Genomic DNA, 25,337 nt, shown 5'->3' on the forward strand with positions numbered 1-25,337 from the left:
GGTACAAAACGGAAAAGGAGGTTGCCATGAAATTTGTTATAGAAAGCTGACCTTTGTACATTTTTACATTCTCAGGCACATTCTTCTAGACTAACCCTGGGGAAAAGAGGAGTGTAATTACACAGGTCCTCCTGCAGTGCTCACCACTGTCTGCCTGTATTTATTTTTAGCTGACATGCTTATGCTTCTCTGTACACGTTGCAACCAATTTGATGCCTGATGAAGGGTGCTTTAGTGTACTGCTCTCACTGGTGAGCTATTACAGTGTAATACACTAAGGGAAAAGTGCAAATTTTAATAAAAGTTTGAATAAAAAATGACAGCTAGTGTAAAGAAAAAAACACTAGCCTAAAAAAATAGAAAACAAACCTTTTCAGAATCTAAGCCGAGGGTCACATGAAAATCTAGAACACGCCAGCAGCTGACTGGCCAGACAAAATAGAGGAGGACAGTGAATTATCAGAGTTCCAAAAAAAAAAAAGAAAGAAGAAAGAGAAAAGCAGCAGCACTCAACTTGTTGCCCATTTCAAGTCCACAAAAAAAAATGTTTGGATGAGGAAATTGTCCAAATGTCTATATCACGTTAGAAATCATAATGATGGGCCAGAAGGGTTACCTTCTCAAATAGCCAAATGACAAAATGTGAAAGGAAACTGGGAGAGAAAATGAAAAATATTATGTACTACATACCCACATTAAAACATAGAAGTGGGAAGCTGCTTTCTGGGTTCAAAAACTAAAAATAGAAGGCAGATTTAAAAAGGAACAATATGACTTCATCAGTCAGTGAATTACAATGGCCTCAGGAAGATTGCATTGTAGGGGAAAGGTTGCTTTTCACCATCATGATGACCCTACATTCGTAGCCAAACTAAATATAAACTGGACTGGCCTCCCTAGCTTACTGACCTTCATACAGTGAAATGTTACAGGATAATATTCAGAGCAGTAAAAAAAGAAACACAAATGTTCTCTGTAAGACTATTGGAACCGAAAAGTTAAAAACACATACAAAAGCATCACTAACACTGTTTCAAAAGGACCACTCCTTTATAGCAAAATCTTTACAACCTGAGATAGTCAAAAATGTTTGCAGCAAAATGATATCATATAAATCTCTAGGCAATGGTGTTGTTTTCTTAGTAGAAGCCAGGTGTTTTTACAATGTGTTTTATCTCCAGGGTTGGTAACCTTTGTTAGAGAATTCATGAAAGTCTAATTTCTTCACCTTGGTTATCTTCTGACAATGCTGTTTGGTGCAGAAGAAATATAAATTACACACAGTCCTTTGTATTCACAGGGGATAGGCTCTTGAAGTGTCCGCAGATCAAAAAAATATACTGGGGAAAAAATCTTCCCTATAGCATATATACTATGCATATACATACACTATACAAATCAACATGTGACACAGACATGTCAAATAAGAGAATATGACAAACTACAGTACTGTGTAATTTTCAATTCTAAAAATTAACACAAAGCACATACCTTAACAGCTATTGAGTGCACGAATCTTCATGAAGATGTGTTAAAGCAGGAGAGAGATGTAATGGGTAACAAAAGAAAAAGCACACATTATGGAATTTTGAATTGTACCTTCGAGAACATTCTAGAAGCTTTCAGATGGCCGGACTTAGCCTAACACCACAAGTACGCAAAGTGTGGATGGAGAAACTGCGGATGAGGATGAAAAGGTGTACTTGCCAAATTAAAAACCATTAAAATATGTTGTCATTTAAATAGGCACAAAACAGATAAGATTTGACCTGCATTTATTAGCAGAGACCCTTTACAATTTACAATACATACCAAATGTGCTTGTCCCCATAAAATAAGTATATGAAACTGACAATAACACAATGTGTATGCCACAGACTAACAAATCAAGTGGTGCATAAAACAAAAGAGTAGGTTACAAAAAAGTACAACGCACAGCGAAGGCAATCCAATAACATGCATTTTATTTTAAAAAAAAAGAATATTTAAACTAGTACATATAAGCAAAGAGCACATTCACAAATCATTTGGGAAAAGTCAGGGGTATGCATTTATTGCAATGCATATGGCTCACTCAACTCCACCAATGCCTAAGATACCACCAGATACAATACTTTCCTTATTCCATAACCTACAGTCATTCTGTGAACGTAAAACTTGGATATAACATGCTTTAATCTAAAGAATGAGATACTATAATATATACATTTTCTGCATAAAACCACACATTCAGAAGGATTGAGCAATAATTTGGGTCTGTTTTAATCCAAATTCAGGTTTACTACTACCTCTTGAAATTAAGTGCTCTGACACTGTTTTGCAAGAAACATCCCAGTTAGTAAATGTGCTAAATGGACCATTTAAGCTGCACATAAATCCTCATAAGACAAACAAAGAGACTCTTCAATAATTATGGCAGGCATTGGTTTTTGCACATTTAGACACATGCTACTTCCATTTAAACTATCATTCTCAATTAAATTCTATTTAACCCACTCAGCATTATGAATTTAATAGTTTTTGAACAAGATGGATTTCCAAAAAATATTCTAAAGGTTTTTGCTTGAACAAAGAGAATGTTCTACCTTATAGACTGGTCTCTATCAGATCTCCATTCACAGATGAGAAAAATATTAGTCAGTCATTGCTTTAAATTCACTACTCGAGTGAGGGCCTTACAGAGACAGGTGTATTATTCTGAAATCACATGAACAACTATTATAACACAAAAACAGAGGCCCATCATTTCATATTGAAAGGCTTTTGATTGAGTATCATGAGATTGTATGTCACTGTTATATGAATCACTTGTAAGACCTCACTTAGACGATTGTGTAATTATCATGTTATAAAGAAAATCAGAATCTCTGGAATCTCTGGCTTAAGGGAATGTTCCCACACTGACAGGCGACAGAAACTGAATACTTGTAGTCTTGAACAGAGAGGACTATGAGGGGCCCTTTTACCAGTAATCAAAATGCACTACAGTCTTAGGTATTCTCTGTTTATTGCCATGAACCTATGGTGAAAGATATAAACAGAAATCCCTGCTTTAAAAAGAACATGAACATAGGAAAGACACTTTATTCTCATCATTACTGTTATCTTTTTAAATTTAATAAATACTGAGATGACTTAGAACACTTAGATCACTTGATTCTGACCTTTCTCCTACATTTACTTAATCATTAATGGTAACAAAAAGCAGTTATGATTCCTTGTAAGTTAATCAAAACAGGGACTCTATACTCAATTATGCAACTATACAGACTTCTACAAAGCTAGATGCAGGTACCATCATCATCTCTAAATAACACAGTTCATAGACTAGTTTTTTTAAGGAACAAGTGCAGGTTTATTCCATGCTGAATAGAGAAGAAAAGAAACATTTTGGCTGTGAAACCCAACATCTTGTAGTTTTTCTTAATGTGAACTCCATTGCTAAGGTGAGTTTTTTCGAGTGAACACTGTTACTTTGCCTCTTCTCAATTTTCTTTTTCTTTTTTGGCTGCAACACAATTTTAATAAAGTTAGTGGAGTATCTTATTTTGTTTCACTACTAGCAGAGGAAAACTCTAGAACTGGGAAATGTATTAAACAGGAAATAAATATTAGCCAGCTTAATGTGGTCCATCTGTTCTCTGTCAACACTTCAGATAGCTGTGTGGCACAAAGGTAAAACAAATGATTTGATAAAGTACTTTTTGGTAGGAGCAATGTTTCTTACTGGTTCGATTTTAACATATTTGGTTCTGCCTCTTCATATGGAAAGAGCTAATATTGCTACACAAACTTCACAGCACACAGTTCTTTTTTCTATTCTAAATCCAAATAAAAAAAAACATACTTAAAGCCCCCATAAGCTTCAATGTAACTAAACTTCTAATAATATTTCTATCCATCCTTCATGAATTAGGCCTACAACCTGTGTGCACATATCGCTATTACTCATGAAGCATACTAAACAAACAGTACAATGTTAACTGTTTTTAAAAGCACTGACCTGCCTGATGTCAAATGTGGGACACTACAGGAAGCAAATCCAATGCTATAAAAATCATATCGGATTTTTGCACTACAGAAGATGGAAAATAGTTGCAAAAGTTTTCAACATAAACATCCTTAGTTATTTTAAGAAATTTGTCATACTTTTCTATCTCTATATACAGTATGCCGCTTCTCAGCAGGAACATGTGCTTTTAGAATTTTTAAAACTGGAAAAAAAATAGGTAACTAAATGGAGTTTGGAAATTTGTAATATTTTTGTCTCTATATATGTAGCCTTTCAGCAGGTTTTTTTTAACTTGTACTAGCGGAAAAAAATAATCGATATAATAATTTGGATTCTCCACAAGTAGTTGAAAATTAGTTTTAGAAAACCTATAAATCTAATTTCACCAACGAAGATGTGAGAATGCAACTCTGCAACCCATCAGAAATACTGTGCAAGATTGAAATATTAAAAAAAATTCCCATTTTTGGCAGGCTTCCAATTTAAATGCATCCATTTACACTTGAGTGCACATAAGGTCAAAGGAGCTGATAAAAAAATTACTCCAGTTTTGCATACTTCTTCAGCCATGCATAACAACCATGTGTGCAAATATTCCAGACAATTAGATGTACTCTAAGACGCATCTGAACCATCAGTTAGCCAGTATAACAATTTAGTATTATACATAATATTAAAAAGAACAAAAACAACAAGTACTGGACTAGTAATTTATTATCTAGTACTAAAATAAAAATTTGCTACTGAGTTTCAGGTGGAGATGATATTCGGAAAGTTATAATCATAGTACAGAAAAAAAAACATTCTAAAACAATATACCAGATGTAATTCCTAAACAATTTAAGGATGGGATTTATTTTTCCCTGCTATTTAATCAGTATGAATGGTTACATCAACAGCACACGGAGAGCTAGTGATCTCACTACAATACTGACAATACTACAATACAAATAAGTTACATCAATTTTGTGTTGACAGCAACAAAATCAGTCTGACTAGAATGAAACGAGGAAGTTTTCGCTCAGAAAACATTACTTAAATCTATAAAATAAAAATGATGCATTTTTTACTATAGCCTGAGTGAAAAAAAAAATGTTGTACTACAACATATCGATGGGTAGGTACAACTGACCCTATTAAGCTCTAAAGTTTAACTGTCAGCTAAGTCATGATTTATTCCTTATTCGTTTTAACCTTCTGTGGGTATCTTCTTCCTTTTAAACGAAACGCAAAAATGGGAAAAATTTATTTTCAACACATTGAAGTTCAAATATATTTGCAGAATGGCGTCATCTGTCGTCTTAAAGGACCTCAACTCAAAAGATCACCACAGCAGTGCTGTGGCTGAAGACCAGCGATTCTGCATCACAGAAGTTACTGGGAAAGCCAAGACAACACAAGAATTCACGAACACGAAATTCACATTTCGCTACAGTATTGTTAGCTGTAAAATACAAGGGTCCGATTTTTGACAATCCCAGTAAATTGACGATTATACAGAAAAAAGGCGAAAGGGAGAGGGGGTGGGGACGACGACGACAGTAATCCATTACCAACCAAATCCGGATCTTAATCTCTCTCTCGCGAAGTGAAAGCAAAAGTCTCACTTGAGCGTTGTCATTAAAACCACAATCAGTCTTAACTTCACACACACACATATAATGTAACTGCATTTCTTTAAAAAGAAATGCAGGTTTTACCTTAATAATTCCACAACTACACACAAAGAATACACTTAACTCTCTGACGAGTTTAATTCCCCTTCCACGAAACAACATAATACAGTTATATTAGAAGGCCTTATGAGGGGACTTTTGTTTTATGCCCATAAGAGACATATGATTTGCCTCAAGTCCAGTTTATAATCACACATATTTGAGAAATCAATCCAAATAATTTGCACAGCAAACTCCGCTCTTACCTGCGCTCCGTGCTTATGGCTGCGACTGAAATGATCTTGCTTGCGCTGCCTCTGAGGGCTCTTCCTGCCACCCGTTGGCTGCCGGGAATTTGGAGGATTCGTTTTAAAGACAAAGCGCAGGCCGAGGGGCACAGTGCAGGGTTTCTAAGATGTGAAAAGAGAAACCTAAGATGAAATTCAGTTAGATCGATGTGTTGTATTTGTTTTGGTGTTTTTCAGTTTTCATTTATTTGAGAATTGTGTGTTGTCATCTAATGTTGATTAGAATACGTAAGTCTTCAAATATCTTAACAATTAAATGAAACAATGCGTTTCATACTGTATATACAAAAGTACCTGTCCATAGAGTACCTATAAATTAGCACCGTAAAGACTGGAACTTTCTCGTTCAAACAACAAATCTTTGTCAGTGGTTTAAATAGAAACTTTTTATATCGTCCGCTTAAATCAAAATCCAAATTTCTCACAGGGGAAAGATACTGTACTGTACGTACTGCACAGCACTTGTAAAGGCTGAGAGATATCCCGAAGAGATCTCATTTTAAATGCTTGGTACTGTAATTTGATCTGTGGGTCACGCGTTCTTATAATCTTGAGCTATTACACTTAAATATTTCCTAAGAGGTATTTCTGGAAGAGGTTTCAAGTTTATCTACCCAGTCTTACATAAGGACAAAAAGAGAGCTACACTTAAATATATATTACGACATTAAAGGTCTAACAGTACACAATCACTATTAAACGTTTTGTGCAGAGAACTGTAAAATATAGAAATTTACCAAAGTATTTTTTATTTTAATTTTGTGTTAGATTCACCTATTTATTTCTAATTGTAATAGGGGTATGCTAATCTTTTTGCAAATGTTACAAATTCTTCAGATTGAACAAAGTTTTTTGTAATTAAAGAAATCTTCATTAATAATTCTATTATTTTCTTTGAGGCAATAAAACAAAGTTCAGTTTCCATTCTGCCTGACAAAACTTTTTTATCTCAGTAAATGGCATATCTACTGTATCTTCCACACATATTGATTTTGGTAAATAGAACACTTACATTACTGAGAAATATACTAACAACCAATCTAGAGCTACAAAAGATGGCTTTCATTCTAGTAAAACAATGTCTACATCTGTTCAAAGGTGCTAAGTGTAGCTTTAAAATGAGAATTTAAATGTTGAGTGGGTTGAATTGGCAAGATTGTCTGACAGATGTTTTGCTGTAAGGATGATACACATTCAGATTTACATATTATGTGTTTTATGGAATGATGATGCACTTACGTGTATGTATTTCTGCTCAGTATCTTAAACCAGCAATTTAACTGGCATTTTAGTCAGCGGTAATGATTGAGTATTCTTAACTGATTACAGTTTATACCCACCTCTTAAAAACCTTTAACCTTTTCCTTCTTTTGTTCTGAGCTTGACTGCTGAATGACTTTGCTGCTTGCTAACTTCAGTGGTATTTAAAATCACACCTTACCTCTTAATTATTGGTTCAAGTAGGCATAATTCCCCCTCTCTTAATTCTTCTAAGTAATAACAAAATTACTTTGAAAATAAGCATTTTGCATAGATAATTATTATTGTTGTACTTTAACCATTATGTTGAACTAAACATTAACTACATTAAAATACAAAACCTTCACATTTCATACCACACTATAAATGTTCAAAAATAACAGAATTTTAATACCTATACAGCTTGAGGAATTACTACAGAGTTTATCATATTAAATCCGCAGAATCAACGATTTTGAAAACATTCTGTATTAGAAGTTTTTTTTTATAATTCTATCATATCTTTTAGTTTCTTAAATGTCTCACCATGTTCACCAAATGAGGTAAACAGTATATGTGGAATTCCTATATTCTTAATTTATTCATAGCATTTATTTTTATTGATTGTTTCCTTACAAATGATTGGCAAAATACAAAATGAATATGGATTAAATAATAATGACTGATATTACCTTCTGTAATCATGCACATACTATTGGGCACTGTGGCTAAGGATCTGTGCCTGTGGCTGGAAGGTTGCCAGTTCAAATCCCATGGCCAGCAGAGGAATCCTACTCCGTTGGGCACCTGAACAAGGCCCTTAGCCCCAACTGCTCACGGGCTCTCATGGAGAGCAAGCTGGAGTATGTGAAAAGACAAATTCCTTATACAAGAAATTGTTTATGGCCAATAAAGTGATCTTATCTTATTGCATTTAATGTAAATGCTTTAATTCACACTGCTATTGTTTTTGTGAGAGGTGGATTTGAATACAAATTCCAGTTTTTACATACTATATATATCTACTAAAGACATACACATCTGGAAAGTAATAAAAAGAGTTCCCAATACTTAGTATGGAAAAATTCTATAACTAATTTTAGGCTCACATTATTCCTGTTTCTGTTGCTAAAGATATTCCCTGTTTTTAAGTTCTTGAAAGGGTCTTGAAAGACAAAACTAATACATTATTATGTGCCTTACTACATTGCTTTAAAGATTTCTAATGAGTGAGGCCAATCTATCTCATTTGACTGCTAGTAACTTAATGTTCCAAGAATTATTTTCCTTCCTTAAAAGATCTTATGTTGTTGCAAGCTTCATCCAGTAACTCACATTCCCCTGTGTAAAACTGTCTCCTGTTTTCTGTCTGGAATGGACTTAATTTATAGTTATATTAATGGAATTAATTTATACTTATGTCATCAGGCCCTGCGGGTCTTGAAAAAGTCCTTTAAATTGACTGGTCAATGTTTTTCATGATTTTGAATACCTGTTTTGATGCTCACATGTAATCATCCAATCTCCTAAATCCAGTGGTTCCTAACCCAAGTCCTAAAGGATCACTGTCTTCTGGTTTCTAGTTCCAAATGATTTCTTAATCACAGATTAATTGATTTCAGTTTTGTATCAGAGGTAAATTTTTAAAATTGTAGGTAGAATAGGGTTTATAGTTAGTCTCAATTAGTCTCATGTATCAATTTCTGAGTTTCAGAACTGTCCTCATTCAGGTGTGTGGTCTAAAATGTAACCTACCAGACTTCTGCAGTAAGAAAAACCCTAATCGTGGGAATATTTGATACATTGCCATTCCCAAGTGTGTCTGTTGATTGTAAATTGATCATCTAATCTAGAGCTGTGTAGTCAGAAATAGGGATAAGTATGTTGAGAGGAAAATATATAAAGTGCTTTGATTGCTGTGGGAAATCCTGCAAGTATAGAATTTTGAAACCCGGGACTAAACAAGCCAGCAGACTAATTAAAGTAATCAATTATAACTGGAGATTTAGATAGATGGATACTTTATTAATCCTGTGGGGGTAATTACAGTGCAACAGCAGCCTGGTACAGTCAACAAAGCACAGTGTAACGAAATGATGCTATAATACACAATACAATACAGTAAGTACAGTCAGTGAGAAGTGCAGTAAAAAGTAAAAAAAAGGAGTATACAGAATTGCTCACAGTACAGAAGATACATAACAAACCAGAATGTACAGTACAAAAAAAAGATGTATTGCACATTATAAATATATTGCACAAATCCCAAGCATATATTGCACAAAAATCAGTTGTAAACAGGAAATCAAATTAAATCAAAGTTTATTTATCAAATGCACAACAATACAGCATGCACCAGTAGTTGCTGTAAACAGATAATTCATGTTTAGTCCAAAAACACATCAATGTTGCCCCTGCCTAGACACACAGTGGACAAGCTGTAGAGTATTTTGGCAAGAATGGCCTCCCTGTCGCACCGTGGTTGGATCAGCCTATTGCTGAACGTGCTTTTCATTCACACAAGCATGTAGTAGAGGGGATGGGAGATGTTGTCCATGATGGCCATTCATTTGGACACCATTCTCCTCTCAGCTAACACCTCCAAGGGGTCCAGATCAGACCCAATGGCAGAGCTCGCTCTTTTGATGCATCCCCTGCTCTAATCCCAGAGCCCCAGCACACCACTGCATAGAAAATGGCACTCACTACAACGACTGATAGAACATATGAAGCTCCTTACTACACACAGTGTAGATGGCCTCTGTGTTCTTATTCCATTCCAGTCTATCATCGATGTGAACACCCAGGTACTTGTATGAGTCAACTATCTACACGCCACTCCCATGGATGCAGACAGGAATAGGTTGGACCTTCTTCCTCCTGAAGTCTATCACCAACTCCTTCGTCTTTGCGACATTCAGTTGCAGGTGGTTCTCCCCACACCACTACACAAAGCTGTTAATCAGTCCTCCATACTCTTCCTCCTGCCCACCCTCAATACATCCCACAATTGCAGAGTCGTCTGAGAACTGCTGCAGGTGGCAAGACTTCGAGTTGTACTTAAATTCTGAGGTATAGGGGTCACCTAGAGCAAATATCAGGAAAATTCACACAGGGGAAAGATACTCTCTGTATAAATATGACATTCCTTTCATTCAACACTCTTAACAATATAGTGTATTCAATATTTGTTGACGCTTTGTATTGTTTTGTATTGCTTTCCCATACTGTCTGGTTATTTCATAGATGACCTATAGCACTAGTTACTTGCTCAAATAAATTAGGAACGATCTGCCTCTTTAACAATATGGAACTTTCGTCTTAATAAGTTAAATCATATTTTAAAATATTACTTTTACTGAATTTATTTACATGTACACCTTCCTAGACATAGTCAATGACTTACTTTGTTTTACTGTCTTTTTAAGAATCTCCTTCGGAAGGAAGCGCAGCACAATCCGGCAGTTTCCCATGATCCTTAGCTGCTTACAGTGGTAGGACCTGCCAGACCAAGCTGTCAAACTAAAGCAATTGCCATTATTATTGTCAATATTATAAAAATAGCAGCGGTTCCTTGTTGCACATAAAAACATAAATTACATTGCAACTAACGATTTGCATTAAAAGTCCCAAGTCACAATGAACCGAAGGATAATGAGGTAAGAAAATAATAACATCTTGCAAGCAACATAACATTATAGGAGACCACTGCTTTGTGCAATTTAAACTCCATTTGGGTAACATGTATTAGCGATCTAAATTTTAAGTAGTGGCTCTAAAATAATAATTGTGTGGTCTGGTAATCTGAGGAGCTGTAGACTGTTTTAATGCTGCACCATGTGAGTGTCGATACAATAAAAATCAGTTCAGATTATGTACAGTAGTCCTCTATTTATGTGAACGCGTGCAGACAGTAAACCGATTTCTAAATGCTAGTTTAGAGCGGTCCCCTTTACATATTTATTAATGATGTAAGGGTTAATCGGTATTGGTTATATCTAAATGATTATTAGATATAACCAATATAGAATTTGATAGCTATAGGCTTTCGTTATTTGTTTTTGACATACATTCGGAAGTATTGGGTGTAGAAAATCACAGCCAATGTAAACGACTATTTGTGAGAATTTATTGGAGCGAATTTATGTTTAACATACTTGTATTAAGGGATATTTAGCAGGTCATTCAAAGTCATCACTTGCAAAACTAGCAATCCGTCAGTTTAGCGTTGCAAAGGCAGGTGACAAGTGTCCGTTTAGGTGTTCGATGTAAAATTATGTACAGTACGATTTTAATTTAGTTACCATTATAGAGAACCGAACGTGTTGATCTGTATACAATGAAAGCAGAACGTAATAAGTGAGGAATAACTAATTTCGTGGTGGAAAATGATCTAAATCTCAAAGTCCGTTGGTCCAAGTTCATATGGGCCTCCCTTAATTACAAGCAAGCTACAGTATGGGGATAAAAGCAAAACATCCGGGACTCGGCTGTAACTTGTTTCGTCATAGGAAATTTAGATCTGAGCCAAAAACTGGTTTGAAATGGTATAGAGGAATTAACATATTGGTTCGTGAGGGGTTTACACATTTCACAGTGGTTCGTAGACGATAGTTAGTCTGGTTATAATAAACGATTTTAATTTAGCCATACATACATATCGAGACAATGGAATAATAATATAAATAACTTATTTAGTCAATTTAGGATATAGAGCGAAACATTTTTCCACAATCCTTTTACAGACACATGGAACATGCACAGTTATACTGCACACATCAAAATGCTAATAAATGTACTGTATGCAGTTCCTTTAAATTTAAATTTCCTTTAAATTTACCTGAAGCCACTTTAATGGGTACAAAACGTATGCTTTGTAATGAAAGACAGTAGAACAGCACAGGAAATTCATAGGCATCAATGTGATGGGACATAGTACATCAGTAAGGCTTTGCGAATAAGACAATTTTGAGTTGTCAATAATCAACTCAGCTAACAGCCACAACCCTGTATTGTAATGGTGATTAAAAGCTTCTTCTGTCTTGTTCCTGAGCTGCATGTTATTTGACAGGCTGCACGCTCCACAGTGAACTATAGGAGAGGAAGCAGTGACTGGAGGAGTTATGCATCCCTCTTTGACAGTGTTGCAAGCTCACAGGGCTTGGCAAGTCTTAAGGGGCTCTCTTGCAGAGCAAACCAGGGGGACCCCACTCAGGCATAGTTAGTGAACTGACATATCCCAAGATTGAAATGGAGATCCATCCATCCATCTTCTAACAACTTCATCCAATTAAGGGTCGTGGATGAGCCAGATCCTATCCTAGCAAGCAGCGGGCACAAGACAGGATACACCCTGGACAGGACGCCAGCCCATTGCAGGGCACACACAAACAAGCACACACTCACACCAGGGACAATTTTCCCAGAAGCCAATTAACCTACCAGTATACTGTATGTTTGGACTGTGGGACAAAACCAGAGCATCCAGAGGAATCCCATGTGAACTCCAAGAGAACATACAAATTCCACACAGACAGCACCCCAGTTCCGAAACTGAACACGGAGCCCTGCGCTGAGAGGCAGGAATGCTAACCACTGCATCACCGTGCTGTCCTGTTCAACCACTCATGTTTAGTAATGTGTTTGCACTGCATAGGCAAATACAGTATTCATAAGGATTTGTAAGAAAAAGTGGCATCATTAACAGTGTGTCTCATCTACAGGCTGTCTCTTCACGACTGCCACAGTGGACCATGTCACTGATCCTGTTTGCCTTTGTGGTGCGGGTTAGGGATGGGCTCCCGCTGTCAGCGTCCACGGATTTTGAACACAACAGGGAATTACAGGAGCGCAAACAGCAGCTGAAGACGATATCGAAGGCACTGACATTGTTTCCAGAGAGAGGGACAGTGAAAGGCCATGAACTCAACATATAGTAGGTTCACTGTGGTTTAATTACTTGCGTCGGATCATTTGTTTTACTGAAGTTGCACACACCACATTCCTCTACAAATTGTCGGTATAAATCCTCTCTCTTTGAATAGGTAACAAATTCATGTAGAAATCCCTGTGTGGGCGATAAGCAGTATTACTGTAATAATCAAGCCCTGATATGCTTAAAACAGTAATGTAGTTAGATATTCCAAGAGCAGGCATTTTTGTTAACAGATTTATTTTTACTTTCTGCATCTGGTATGTCTGGGTTCTTTTTGTCATCAGCTTAGAGCTGAATGAATGTCGAGCACAATAATTTCTACAGTGTAGCTATTTTACTTGCCTTGTGTTTCAGCTTTATCACCTCAGAAGGAGTTTCCTACATGACTATTTGCTCCAGCGGATTCCCCACCACCATGGCCTTCTGCTTTCTGGAGGACCTCAGATGGGAGTTCACAGCAGCCTTTGACAGCACCACAGTTGCTCTGGCATCCAGACCGTATTCATTCCTGGAATTTGGTGAGCGCAGAGAAGAAATTCAAAAACTGTCAAAGAGAGCCATATTGTGCTGTTTTTTAGACAATTTTTAAAATCGTTAGCTTGGTGTTGTGAGATGGAAAAGAAAAAAAAGTGGCGATATACATGAATGCATTTGAAAGATTGTAATTGAAATAAAAATTGTCCCATATTGCTGTTGCCAAACTTAAGCATCACAGATTAACAAGCTCTTACATATTGGTTTCTTCCAAAGTTTTAGAAGAGATTCGAGAGAAGACTATCCAAAGTAACTAAAATAGCTAGTTGCATAAATTCTCAACAAAAGGATGGTACATTTAGAAGTTAAATCCTTTAACAGCATGAAATTTTATTTTATACAGTATAAACATAGAAGTCTCTGTGTTGCATTAATAGATGCTTTATTCTGATTTTTTACTTTGTTCATCCATACACCTGTAGCATTAGAAATATCATCTTTAGGATAGGGATATTTTGCAGGAAACAAGTAAAGCATTATACATTTATAATACATTTATTTATTGGAGCGGAGTGGTGACACTGTGGCTAAGGATCTGCACCTGTGGCTGGAAGGTTGCCGGTTCAAATCCTGCGGCCGGCAGAGGAATCTGACTCCATTGGGCCCCTGAGCAAGGCCCTTAACCCCAACTACTCCAGGGGAGCTGTACAATGGCTGACCCTGCGCTCTGACCCCAAGCTTCTCTCCCTGTCTGTATCTCATTGAGAGCAAGCTGGGGTATGCGAAAAAAGACGAATTCCTAATGCAAGAAATTGTATATGGCTACTAAAATGATCTTATCTCTTATCTTATTGTATGCAACATAGAAGGCTTTAAAAGTCTGTCAGTGCTGTGACAGGGAGTACCTACCATTTTTTACTTAAAATGATAATTGTTTTTTAAATTCAATTGGGTGCTCTATAAACTCTTATTTGGTAGTTTTTGAAATTGATTTCTATTAAGATTCATCTTATCTTTTCATATGAATTCATTGTTGCTTTTCTCCTGAATTTGTACAATAATTTAGATGGCGTTATTCAGAAGATGAAGCATCAGTACAGCAACTGCAACTCCCCCTCACTCTCTATGAGCCTCATGGATATTCAGGAAGACCTCAGAGCAAGGCCTCCCAAAATCCTGAATCTGGAGGAGATGGTGCTGAGCAATGGGACAGCCAATGGGCACACAGAGCCTGTGTCCGGAGCTGGTGAGATTTGCATCTGGTTTAGAACACAAAACAATGTACTGTTATAAATAGGTTTTGATCATTTCACACCTGTGCTCCACTTGAATCTACAGCTGTACATTCAGGTGTCTGTGGTGTGTCTTTTCGTCACCATCATGCATTGCATGAAAAGACAGTAGCTATACCACGCAAGTGAAAAGTCAATGTGGCAGCTAACGCGCCTTTTCACAAACTAGGCTTTCAGAAATTAGGGGACCCAGTTTTCTTTGCCAGCCTTCAAAGAATAGGGTTGTTAGATTTCAAAGTTCCCTTCTTACAAAGACTGTTATAAATATACCCAGAGGTTCTTGATTTAACATTTCCAATAGATGATGGGTTGTGTATAGTGTCTGTGTTGGTTTACTTTATGCTTCATCCTTGTGAGCCTTAGGTGGAAGAATATATCTTTGTGCAATTCATCCTGATTTCTAGCAACCACCTGATTACTCACAAATACTGTGGGGTCCTGATTTGTGTAACATGAAATCAGACAAGATCAGAGTCTAAGCTGGTGCTTAGGAGCACTTAGTGATAATCTTTTACAGCTGAATGCCCAAATCAGTGGCAGCTGTTCTTTTTTCATCTTTTAAGCATATGTTTAAAAGGACGACTTAAAGGAAAATAAAAGACACCTCCCTGGAGCAGGGTCCATGAAAAACTAATGTATTCTTATTCTGTAGTTTAAGATACTCTATACCTACTACTACTATTACCACTACTAGTAATCGTGTTCTTGAGCTTCTTCTGTATCAGTCTCTTCCAACATCTGTCTGGTAGTGTCATTCCAGAATTGTGTTTAAAATCTCCATGATTCAATAAACATTAAAATATGTTTACCCATGTCTCAGCCCTGAAATAGAGAATGCCCTTTCACGAATGTGAAATGTATGTTACGAATCCTAGGTTTTACATAGTGAAGTAACATAAGGACTTTTTTCTAAGAGGGGTTCGGTGTTTATCTTTGTGAGGTCAGTTTTAAATTCACTTCAGTCATCTCTTCTGTTTCCTTGGTTTCATGTTTTTTTGGGGGATGCTGTTAAATATGAACATGGAATTTTGAAGGATCAAATCAAAGACTGGAGCCAGTGACAACCTTGGGGATCCTGTCCCTGGTTCTTAACATCATGTGTGCAGCTCTGAACCTCATCCGTGGAGTTCACCTTATCGAATACACTTTTCAGGTAATTCCTCAGTCCAGCAGCTCTTTGGGCAGAACAATTTCTTTAGCCATTTTTCCATCCACCAGTTCTCCTAATATGAAAATCTTTGTACCAGCATGCTTTCCGGGTACTCAAGCGAAAGAAGGCCCTTCTTCACAGTCTTAGAAAATGTTAGAAAGTTATTTACTCACACAATATAGAAACAACACAATACTCCTTTTAAATTAGGAGGCTCTGTATCACTGTGTCACAGTCATTGCCATGTGACATTATAATAATGTAGCTCAGCAAAGAAAGTAGTTGAATGATGTAACTTATATACATGTAGCTTCTGTCTTTGGGTTAATTGAGGAAATAATTATATTTTAGGCAGAATTAAGGCACAATCTTTTTGGATTGAAAGTGTTTTTATTTATGTTCTGTTTGGAATTGTCTTCAACAGGATGACAATGAAGGAATATGGAATGTAATAGCTTTTCTGGTAGCTTTTGCCTGCTGTCTTTGTCAGGTAAGCAATATTTTTCACCCTTTTTAAAAGTGTTTCTCTTTATTAATTCACAGTCTGTAGCTTATATTTTGGTACCTGATGTTAACATCTTTTGATTCTAGTTGTAATTTCTTTGAATATCCTGCCCTCTAGTGGTCATTTAGACACTAGCGAAAACATTATTATCTTTTGTCCTGTTTGTGAGAACTCTCCATATTTTGAGAGTTAATTTTTCTCCATATTCACTATTAAATTAGTAACTCCTGAGCATCTGACTTGTGTGTGTGTGAAACCTAAGTTGTACTGTATTTCATTACAAATGAAATTGCATTTTGTAATTTCATTATTGTGTTAATTACTGTTTATTATACATCTGTACCAAGCGGTATAGCCTAATGTTCTCCAGTACACTTTGTGCTTAAGCCTGTTTTAATTTCCATTTCTATCTGCAAGGACCACATAAGGTACATAATTTTGGTCGCTTGCATATTTCCATTTGTCATTCTGTTTTTTTTAGAAGAATTGTTTTGTACAATACTGAATTTAAAACGTTGGCTTTGAACACATCTATATATTTTTGGGTTCACAGTGCTGCTTGTACTTATTCTACACATCGTCAAAGAAGCTGAAGTCCTTCATTGTACTGACCTTCATTGTTGTGTGTAACATCTTTTTGTTTGGACTGAGGAATATTTGGCAATTGATCTTCCATATAGCAGTGGCTTCCCTTTCCACATACCTGATTTTGACAAGGAAACTTCAAGAAAAGACAAATGACTGTGGGGTCTGAATTCTGAATTTGACGATTTAGTATCGGGTTGGGGGAAAAAGAAAAAGACAGCGGGAAATCACTGAAGAGGTAATCTGACAAACGCTGTGATAAAGAAAACATGGAGGACCTTGGTTTTGAAGCACATAAGTTATTTGTATCTTTAAAAGAAGTGATGTTGATTTCGCATTGTTTGTGTCCAAATGCACTCTTCTTTATTTATACGTTCAGGCAGTACAGTAGGTTGTGGGTGTGTTGCTGGTCACCTCATTGAGTTGCACACTTGCAGCCATAGACGTACGCACAAGGCTGCTGGTGTTAGCATGGCTTCAATAAATCCCTGAGGAAAAAAAAAGCAAAGCAAAATAAAACTCTGAGAGTTGAAAAGAAACTGGGAAAAAATTCAGTCAAAAAAGTGGAGTAATACGTTTATTAAAGAATTGAGAGCTTATGAAAGTGAAATTATAGTGGTACTATAAGAGATATGGTTCCACCTGAAATTTGTGGTCCAAAGTGGTTTCTCCGATCATAAAACATTCGGATCAAAGGGTCGCTTAATGAAAACGTACAAAATGTGTTTAAAACTTTAGAAAGTAAGCCCATTGATTTTGTCTGAAATGTGTCTTTTACTTTCACAATTACAAGACATTATTCAGAACTGGTTGCAGGAACCATGAGGAAATGTTTAGCAAGAGTGCAAATCCATCAAAAAACATATCTGGTGTAAATTGTTTTTTTTTTTAAATGCTTTAAAGTAATAACTGCTATTTTACAATTGAAGAAAAACTTGGGTTTGCCCCATGTTCCTTTAAAATAAACTCCACGTAAAACTATATGTATAGCCATGCACAGAGCAATTAAAGATTGTGTGGTTGATGACTGTACAGTTGCTTCTCAGTGATTAGCTAGAATCAGTGGTTTGAAAACAGAATGTGTTGATACCGGCAGTAGTAATTTATTGGACCAAATGTAGCCTTTGAAGCTACTAAACTGAATTCAGAATTTTATTTAAAAAATGATTCTAAAATATGTAATATAAATATTAACACAGCATACTGAACTGTATTTTTAAAATGTGCCCTTAATCAGTCTTTTCAAGCACTGATAACTGTTTTAAAGATACAGTCTTGCAGAAAAATGTCTTATTAATACTACAGTAAGTGGACTAGTAATATTTTTGGTGGGTAGCTGCGTCAGCATGCGTAGGCTGCAAAGGAACAAGTAACAGGTTTATTCCATGCTGAAAAAAAGAAGAAAAAAAACATGTTTCGGCTGTGGAGCCTTCTTCAGGTGTGAAGGTGTATTACTTGTTCCTTTGTAGTAATATTTTTGCTGTACATATTAGCTCAAGTTTAAAAGAAAAGAGACATTTTGTCTGTGGATTGAACAGTATGCCTGACGATAGAAATATATCATGTTTTAAAGCCATAATCAGGGAATGCTCAACAGACAAATATGCACTGATGCAAGGCATAGAGCAGTGGTCACTGAGTTTATATCATGACTAATGAAATACTTCGGAATTGGACTTGTCGTATTGAATTAGCACTTTAATCAGTGTTTGTATAAAATTTTCTATAATTAATTAGTTAGAATTTGTGGGAAAAAAAAACATTTAACCTACTGTAGATCATGAAGCAGAGATTTGGCTAGCCCTCAGACATCAGGGGCATTTCAGGCTTGTGTCTTGTTGTTTACAAGTCATAGAAACAGGGATAATGCAGGTGTGGAAAAACACTTGGGTTATTTGAATGGTTTACATATTTTCCCTGTAGGAAAATGGAAATTGAATGTAGAGGTTTTCAATCAGTGTTCGTTTATATCTACAGTATACTAAGAGGGATTACAAATTACAAACTGAACAAATGGTATTGGTTCCTATAGTCATTTGCTTGTGTTTTTAATGTCTCTCTACATAGAAATGTGTAGGATATGTAATAACCAGATTGTACTTATAAAAGTTTACAAATCTGTAGTTTCTTAAGGAAATGGACAAAATTGTAACTGAAAAATGGCTAGTCTTACGACCTACGTTTGGTTGAAAATGCAAAATTAGGTCTGCATTGGTTATTAGTGTTTCAATCTCTATTTTTTTCTTGTTGAATTTTAATTAAGAGAACCTGGAGAATACCTGGGATCTTATCTTTTATCCAAACATGGGTTTTTGAACAGCCATTTAAGTTTATGGGATGCTGTAGAATTTTCTCAGGTCGAAAGCTGAAAATACTACTTGAAATTGTCTGAGTAGCTACGGAATATTAGGACATCAGTATGCATTTGCCATGGTTAACATTTCATCAAGGCATTTGATTTGTGCCAATTTGGCTTCTTTTCAGCATATATAACCATAAATAAACCAAACAACATCTTCTCAAATAAAATGTTAAATTTTGATTAATTTAACAGATGTGAGAAAGGAAGTAAGCTACAGATTTTAAAAATCACAATGTTTATACAAATCGTACACAATTTTATGATGGTATTATACTGAAAATATAACCTTTGGAGATGAATGTTTGTCTAACCTGCGTTAAAGCCTGATCAGGGGTCTGTTTCATGAAAGTAGTGGTCCTGAAACATATTGCATTTGCTAGATCACATTGTAATCACATTTTCCAAACTGAGAAAGTGTTCTGAAAATAACTGATAAATATAATTAAATACCATCATTGAAAAAATGAGTATTTTACAAATTATTTGTAGGTCTGAAGGATTGTGGATTGTTTCCAAAAGCTATAGCTCATTACAGATAGAGCTAAACTGTTTAGTTTTTTATTATTTACATTTGTTAGTCTTCCGTCTTGTATTGTCTGTATAATACTGTATTAAATTGCTATTGAAATTCTAATGCGATATTATACTGTACTGTATAATATTATACTGCATACTGTACATAAAGAATAATGTAGAGGTGGCCATTCATAGTAAGGCTTTTTCATTAAGAAAACTGAACTTTATTCTGAAGTAAAGACACAACATTGTTTGAATATTTGTCATCCATCAACTGTTTTTGTACTGTACATTTTCTTTTTTCTAAATAAAAAAGGCCATTGAGTGCCAGTGTATTGAACAAAATGTAAAAATTTTGAATCATAGCATTGAATCATAGCTACAGAACACATTTTTTTCTTAGAATTTTTAGAATAACTTGTTATTTTAATGCAATATTTTTTATTTGATACCCATGCTAATCTGGAATCGCCAATTGTGCCTTTATGTCTTGGATCACTGTAGCACAGCAGTGACCCCAGTACCCCTAAAAAGGAAAATGAGGAAGTTCAGACAGATTCCTCGAACCTGCTCACTCACAGAGCCATTCATCTTTTGACACATGATAAGCTCTTCGGCGACATATGGGAGGTTCACTGTCAATCAATAATAAGATAAATTTATAATTGCTTACAGTTATATAGCGATTTTCTGGACACTCCACTCAAAGCTCTTTACAGGTAATGGTGACTCCCCTCCACCACCACCAATGTGCAGCATCCACCTGGATGATGCGCTGGCAGCCATAGTGCACCAGTACTCTCACCAAACACCAGCTATCAGTTTGGAGGAGAACAGAGTGATGAAGCCAATTCAGAGATGGGGATTATTAGGAGGCCATGATTGGTAAAGGCCACTGGGAAATTTGGCCAGCTTGCCGGGTTTACACCCCTACTCTTTTTTATGACTTCAGAGAGTCAGGACCTCGGTTTTACGTCTCATCCAAAGGACGACACCTTTTTACAGTTTAGTGTCCCCATCCCTATACTGGGGTATTAGGACCCACACAGACTACAGGGTGAGCGCCCCCTGTTGGTCCCACTAACACCTCTTCCACCAGCAACTTTAGTTTTCCCCAGCAGGTCTCCCATTCAGGTAGTGACCAGGCTCACATCTGATTAGCTTTAGTGGGTTGTCAGCTGTAAGCTGAAGGGTGATATGGCTGCTGGCTTCTCAATTAGAGAAGAGGCTTGTCCCTCACTTATGTCAATGCAAGCCTGCAGGCACCCGAGAAATCCCAGGAGTCACGGATTCACTCTGAATCCAGAGAGCACTGGGCAGCTAATCCCAGCCTGACCCTTGGTGGTGCTGAGCTAATGTTTTGCTGGTCACAGTTACAGACGGCTGTTGACAGTGTCTCACAATGTAATGTATAGGTTCCAGAGCAGCAGAGCACGACTTGTGCTTGTTCTCAATGAGCCATTTGGGAGGCGGCAGGGTTAGGCATTTTTATGGCAGTTATGGATGTAGTGTTTAAATGCATTTTCCCCTTGGATTTTCTCTGTCCAGTTTTTGCTTTCTGTGTTGCAGTTTTCAGAATTAGAGCAGAGTTGGGGATTTTAATTAAAAAAAGTTTGCTACTCATTTTTTCAGAAGAAGGTAATATGCCATTACATATTAATTCATTGCACATTATATTGTTACTGTACATTTGTTTCTCTTGTCCTGTGAAACAATTGTGACGATCCCCCATAGAATGATAATTTGATTATTAATACATGCCTTGGAGACAAACATGGCGAATTCTGGTTTATCCTCATAAATCTCTGTGCCTAAGCTGGCTCTGGGGTCCCATTATGCATGCACGTAATTACAGCCTAATCCTTAATACAGCACCTGGGCTGTATCTCAATGTATTTGTTGAATAACCAACCACAGGCAGATGGAAGTGGGTGGTAGATAAATAGGGATTTTTTGTTAATTAACTCTTGCTGATGAATCTTGTATGAAAGCAATTTTGTGAGCTATTTTCTGAAGTTGACTTTGACAGTAACTCAAAATATAAATCACATCTGATAGACTTATACTACAAAGATCATCTGTATGACAGTATTATTTTTTGGGGGATAGCTGGCATGAAAGTAGGTCTTGCTTAACTATACAAGTTCTTTGAATGTGTTTTACATTGAATGTGATCCCAGACTGATTATCTACTAGCTACTACACAAGCTACAGTAGAAGGACTAACATCAGTGTGAAGTTACAGCCAGAGATTACTCTTTTGCTGCAATAATGTGTTCATAGCAAACTGGAACTGAATAACTCTTTTTCCCTAAACATTCAAGATTTGTAGTGCATAGCAGCAGAAATTACATAATATTAAAAATATCATGAATGTAATAAGCACAGAGAGAATTACTGAATTTCCACTATCTCCTTGAGGCCATGTATCTTTCCTGGTTATATAATTCATAATTACTTCCAAAATCCATGTTTAAAAGATATTTTAAATTAACTTACTAAGGTGAAAAATCCAGAATGTTTTTCTAGAAATTTTGACATGGGTGAATCACATAAGATTAAAAACACTGAATGCCAGAGTCTACAGTAGGGCCCGATAAGAAACAGAGGGCCTCTGTGAATCTTTTTGGAGGTAAGAAGAAAAGGAGTATTAATTCATTTTCAGTGACAGAGTCATATGTCAAGTTTTATTTCCATTCAAATTGGGTTGTTATATGCTTATATTATTTTCTCACAGTCAAGAAACTAAATGTAGCTTAAAATAAATAGGATAATTTATTGTGTGCTGTTTTATACTCAGCAGTTGTGTATAAAGCAATACTTAATTTGAATGCCAGATGGCACTGCTGCTCGGACTGCATGTGTTTTGTGTACTTTCATAGATATTCTGATAATGGTGTAGTTTTACTTGTCAGATACCCCAGCTCCACCACATCGTTTAGATGTACAGCACAGAATGCAACAAAAACATTGGCAAAAGTAACTGCAATACTGTTATTCCCATTATAATTCTTTAACTCATTTAACCATAGCACATTGTGTATGTAATGCATTAACCCCAACGCTGTATTATATTGATACCTGGTTTGTCCAAGTTCATTCAGATTTTTAGATCCATACATAACTTTACATTATCTTTGTCCTAGTAATAAGTATTTGGACTAATATAAATGTGCAGTAATAATAAGCAACTATCTCAATGTACAGTATATCAAAACCCAAGCTTTAATATTAAAACACAATGATTGGGAATCTCATGATGTATCCTGCATGCTGCCAGAATTTCCGCCTTCCAATAGAAGTGCATAGATGTCTTGGCTTCTGATTATTATTGTTTCTTGCTCCACTATATTGCATGTATTACATATTTTAACTGGCTGTACAATGAGATTAATATACTGTATTTTGGACAAAGGCCGACTCGTTTGCCTACGCAAACTTAACAACCAAAGCATACTGTAGCAAAGCAAGCATAGAGAATACCATTCAAGTTAGATCTTCTAGCCTTTCTCTCTGCAAACTGGGCGATTAAATCTTGATTTACCATTTTCGATGCAATGTCCTCGATTGACAGGATAGCAAGACCGCATAGTCTCTCTTGGGACATAGTTGTCCTTAGGTAATTATTAGTTTAAGTTTCGAAAAGCTCTGTTCTCCCGAGGCCACTATAACTGGAATTGTTCTTAAAATTATGTATGCCACTTCAGTGTTTGGGAAAGTTCCTTGAAAGGATCTTAAAAACTGAAGGACTTGAACTGCCGCAGCTGTTTCAGCAGGAATTATTTCTCTAACAATCTGGAGCTCGTCAAACAACTCAAATGCGTCGATGTCGTGAGAATCTCTGTCTGTCAGAGCACCGCTTAGTGTAATGTAGTGTTGTTTCATTTAGTCGTCCGTCATTTCTTGCAACTTTTTAACATCAAACAGAAACCCGAACTTGTCTGCAAAACCTTGCATTTGCTGAAAGCGGACTCTGAGTGACATCAGTGCTTGGCCTACAATGACTAAAAAATAGTCAGTTTCAAAACTCTTTTTAGGAGAATGCTCAATGTCAACTCTTTTGCATTTCCCTCGCTGATCTTGGAATTTTATATCAACATTCATTTCATGTGTAATCTCAGTTGTTGTAATTTTAGAATGTTCTTCAACATGAGAGAGCCACATCGAGTCGCAGTTCTTTAGGGAAATTGCAATCTTTATTGTAAAGCTTTTCATTTTCAACTAGAAAGTCCCTTGTCTTACTGTCCATATGAGCTGGCCAGTTGCCTGGATCCTGTAAATCAGTTCCCATGTTCGTGGCATCGTCAGTTACAGCCATAGAAGTTGACACAATTGCATTGCTGTGCAGTGTAGAGCTGAGGTCAGAATCGCCGTTGTTGCTAATGCTATCAGTACCTTCAGGTGTCTCAATGAAAGCATCCTTGTTGTCGTCGAGATCATCACCCTGTGTCTGTTTCTTCTTCGCTCCTGGTTTTTATAAAAAAACATTCCAAAGACCCTTTAAGTGCCACATTTGCATCCTCCCTCTTCTGCTTCCTTTTTCTTGTCTCACACCCACTGTAGTATTTTCTAAATTTGTCCCTATCTCTGCTTGTGCTCGCCTTTTTTTCCGCCGGCTATCATTTTTTCCAACCTTGTTTAGTTATGTTGCAATAACTTTTAGTTTGCAGCTGATAGCCTATGGCTCTGACGTAATTAGTGCGGGACATGTTTCCAGTTCTGAACAAAGCATCTGCTCTTCCACTAACTTTCATCTTGAGTCACGAAGCATTTCTCAGGACCCTATGCAGATGGCAGAATCCGGAAGGGAGTGAAACAAACACAGGGAAAGAAGACTAGGATCGGGGCTGGAAGAAGAACAGGGGGTTGTGTCAACGGTGCGCTGGTGCTTGGGGGGGGGGGGGGCGTGGCCAAGGCAAACTAGTCCAAAGGGAGTCTGTAGGAAAATCCATGGGTGATGAAAAGTCCAGAGCCGGGAATTCTATCCATGACAGACAAGACAGGATTTAAAATCCAGAGCGGGATCCTGCGAAGGGTCGGGGGAATAAAAAGGGTTAACGGGGCCAGGCGCTCCAAGCACTGGACCCAGATGGTCAGGATGCCATTGCGAAGCCTATGCCGTCGAGCATCTCCTAGACTCACTGGTAGGTGGGCTTCCGGCGTCCATCTTCCAAAGCTGAGCCTGGAATGATGGGAGCGTATGGTTTTTGTAGGGAGGGGCTGGAACAGGAGGCAGGTGCAAAAAATTGAGACAAACAAGAAAGAGCTCGACCGCCCTTAAGAGGAGGGACTTACTATCGTGAC

At 36.7% G+C, this 25,337-nt stretch overlaps 2 protein-coding genes across 4 annotated transcripts in view; one reads left to right on the forward strand and one right to left on the reverse strand.

Annotated features, from left to right (window-relative positions):
- nktr (natural killer cell triggering receptor) overlaps positions 1-6,003 on the reverse strand; it is a 40,156-nt gene extending 34,153 nt beyond the window's left edge. For 2 of the 3 annotated variants that reach the window (XM_088918293.1, XM_088918292.1), the window contains exon 1: positions 5,934-6,003. The gene's annotated coding sequence lies outside the window, so the exon portion shown is untranslated. The remainder of the gene's footprint in view (positions 1-5,933) is intronic. The other variant, XM_088918296.1, reaches the window with a different exon arrangement.
- A 4,780-nt stretch (positions 6,004-10,783) lies between these two features.
- On the forward strand, positions 10,784-20,290 carry sec22c (SEC22 homolog C, vesicle trafficking protein). The gene is made up of 7 exons (XM_088918909.1): positions 10,784-10,873; positions 12,938-13,149; positions 13,504-13,667; positions 14,690-14,869; positions 15,950-16,068; positions 16,490-16,555; positions 17,124-20,290. The coding sequence occupies exons 2-7, from the start codon at positions 12,968-12,970 to the stop codon at positions 17,322-17,324; spliced, it is 912 nt and encodes a 303-aa protein (XP_088775035.1). The 5' UTR covers positions 10,784-10,873; positions 12,938-12,967; the 3' UTR covers positions 17,325-20,290.
- Positions 20,291-25,337: the final 5,047 nt, after the last annotated feature.

Source organism: Atractosteus spatula, chromosome 6 (assembly GCF_055471065.1).
Source record: "Atractosteus spatula isolate fAtrSpa1 chromosome 6, fAtrSpa1.hap1, whole genome shotgun sequence".
Taxonomy (NCBI): domain Eukaryota; kingdom Metazoa; phylum Chordata; class Actinopteri; order Semionotiformes; family Lepisosteidae; genus Atractosteus; species Atractosteus spatula.

Coding starts and splice junctions, on each gene's coding strand:
- sec22c (XM_088918909.1), top strand. CDS start 12,968: ATGTCACTGATCCTGTTTGCCTTTGTGGTGCGGGTTAGGGATGGGCTC. Junction 13,668..14,689: donor GTATTCATTCCTGGAATTTG/GTGAGCGCAGAG, acceptor ACAATAATTTAG/ATGGCGTTATTCAGAAGATG. Junction 16,069..16,489: donor TTATCGAATACACTTTTCAG/GTAATTCCTCAG, acceptor TGTCTTCAACAG/GATGACAATGAAGGAATATG.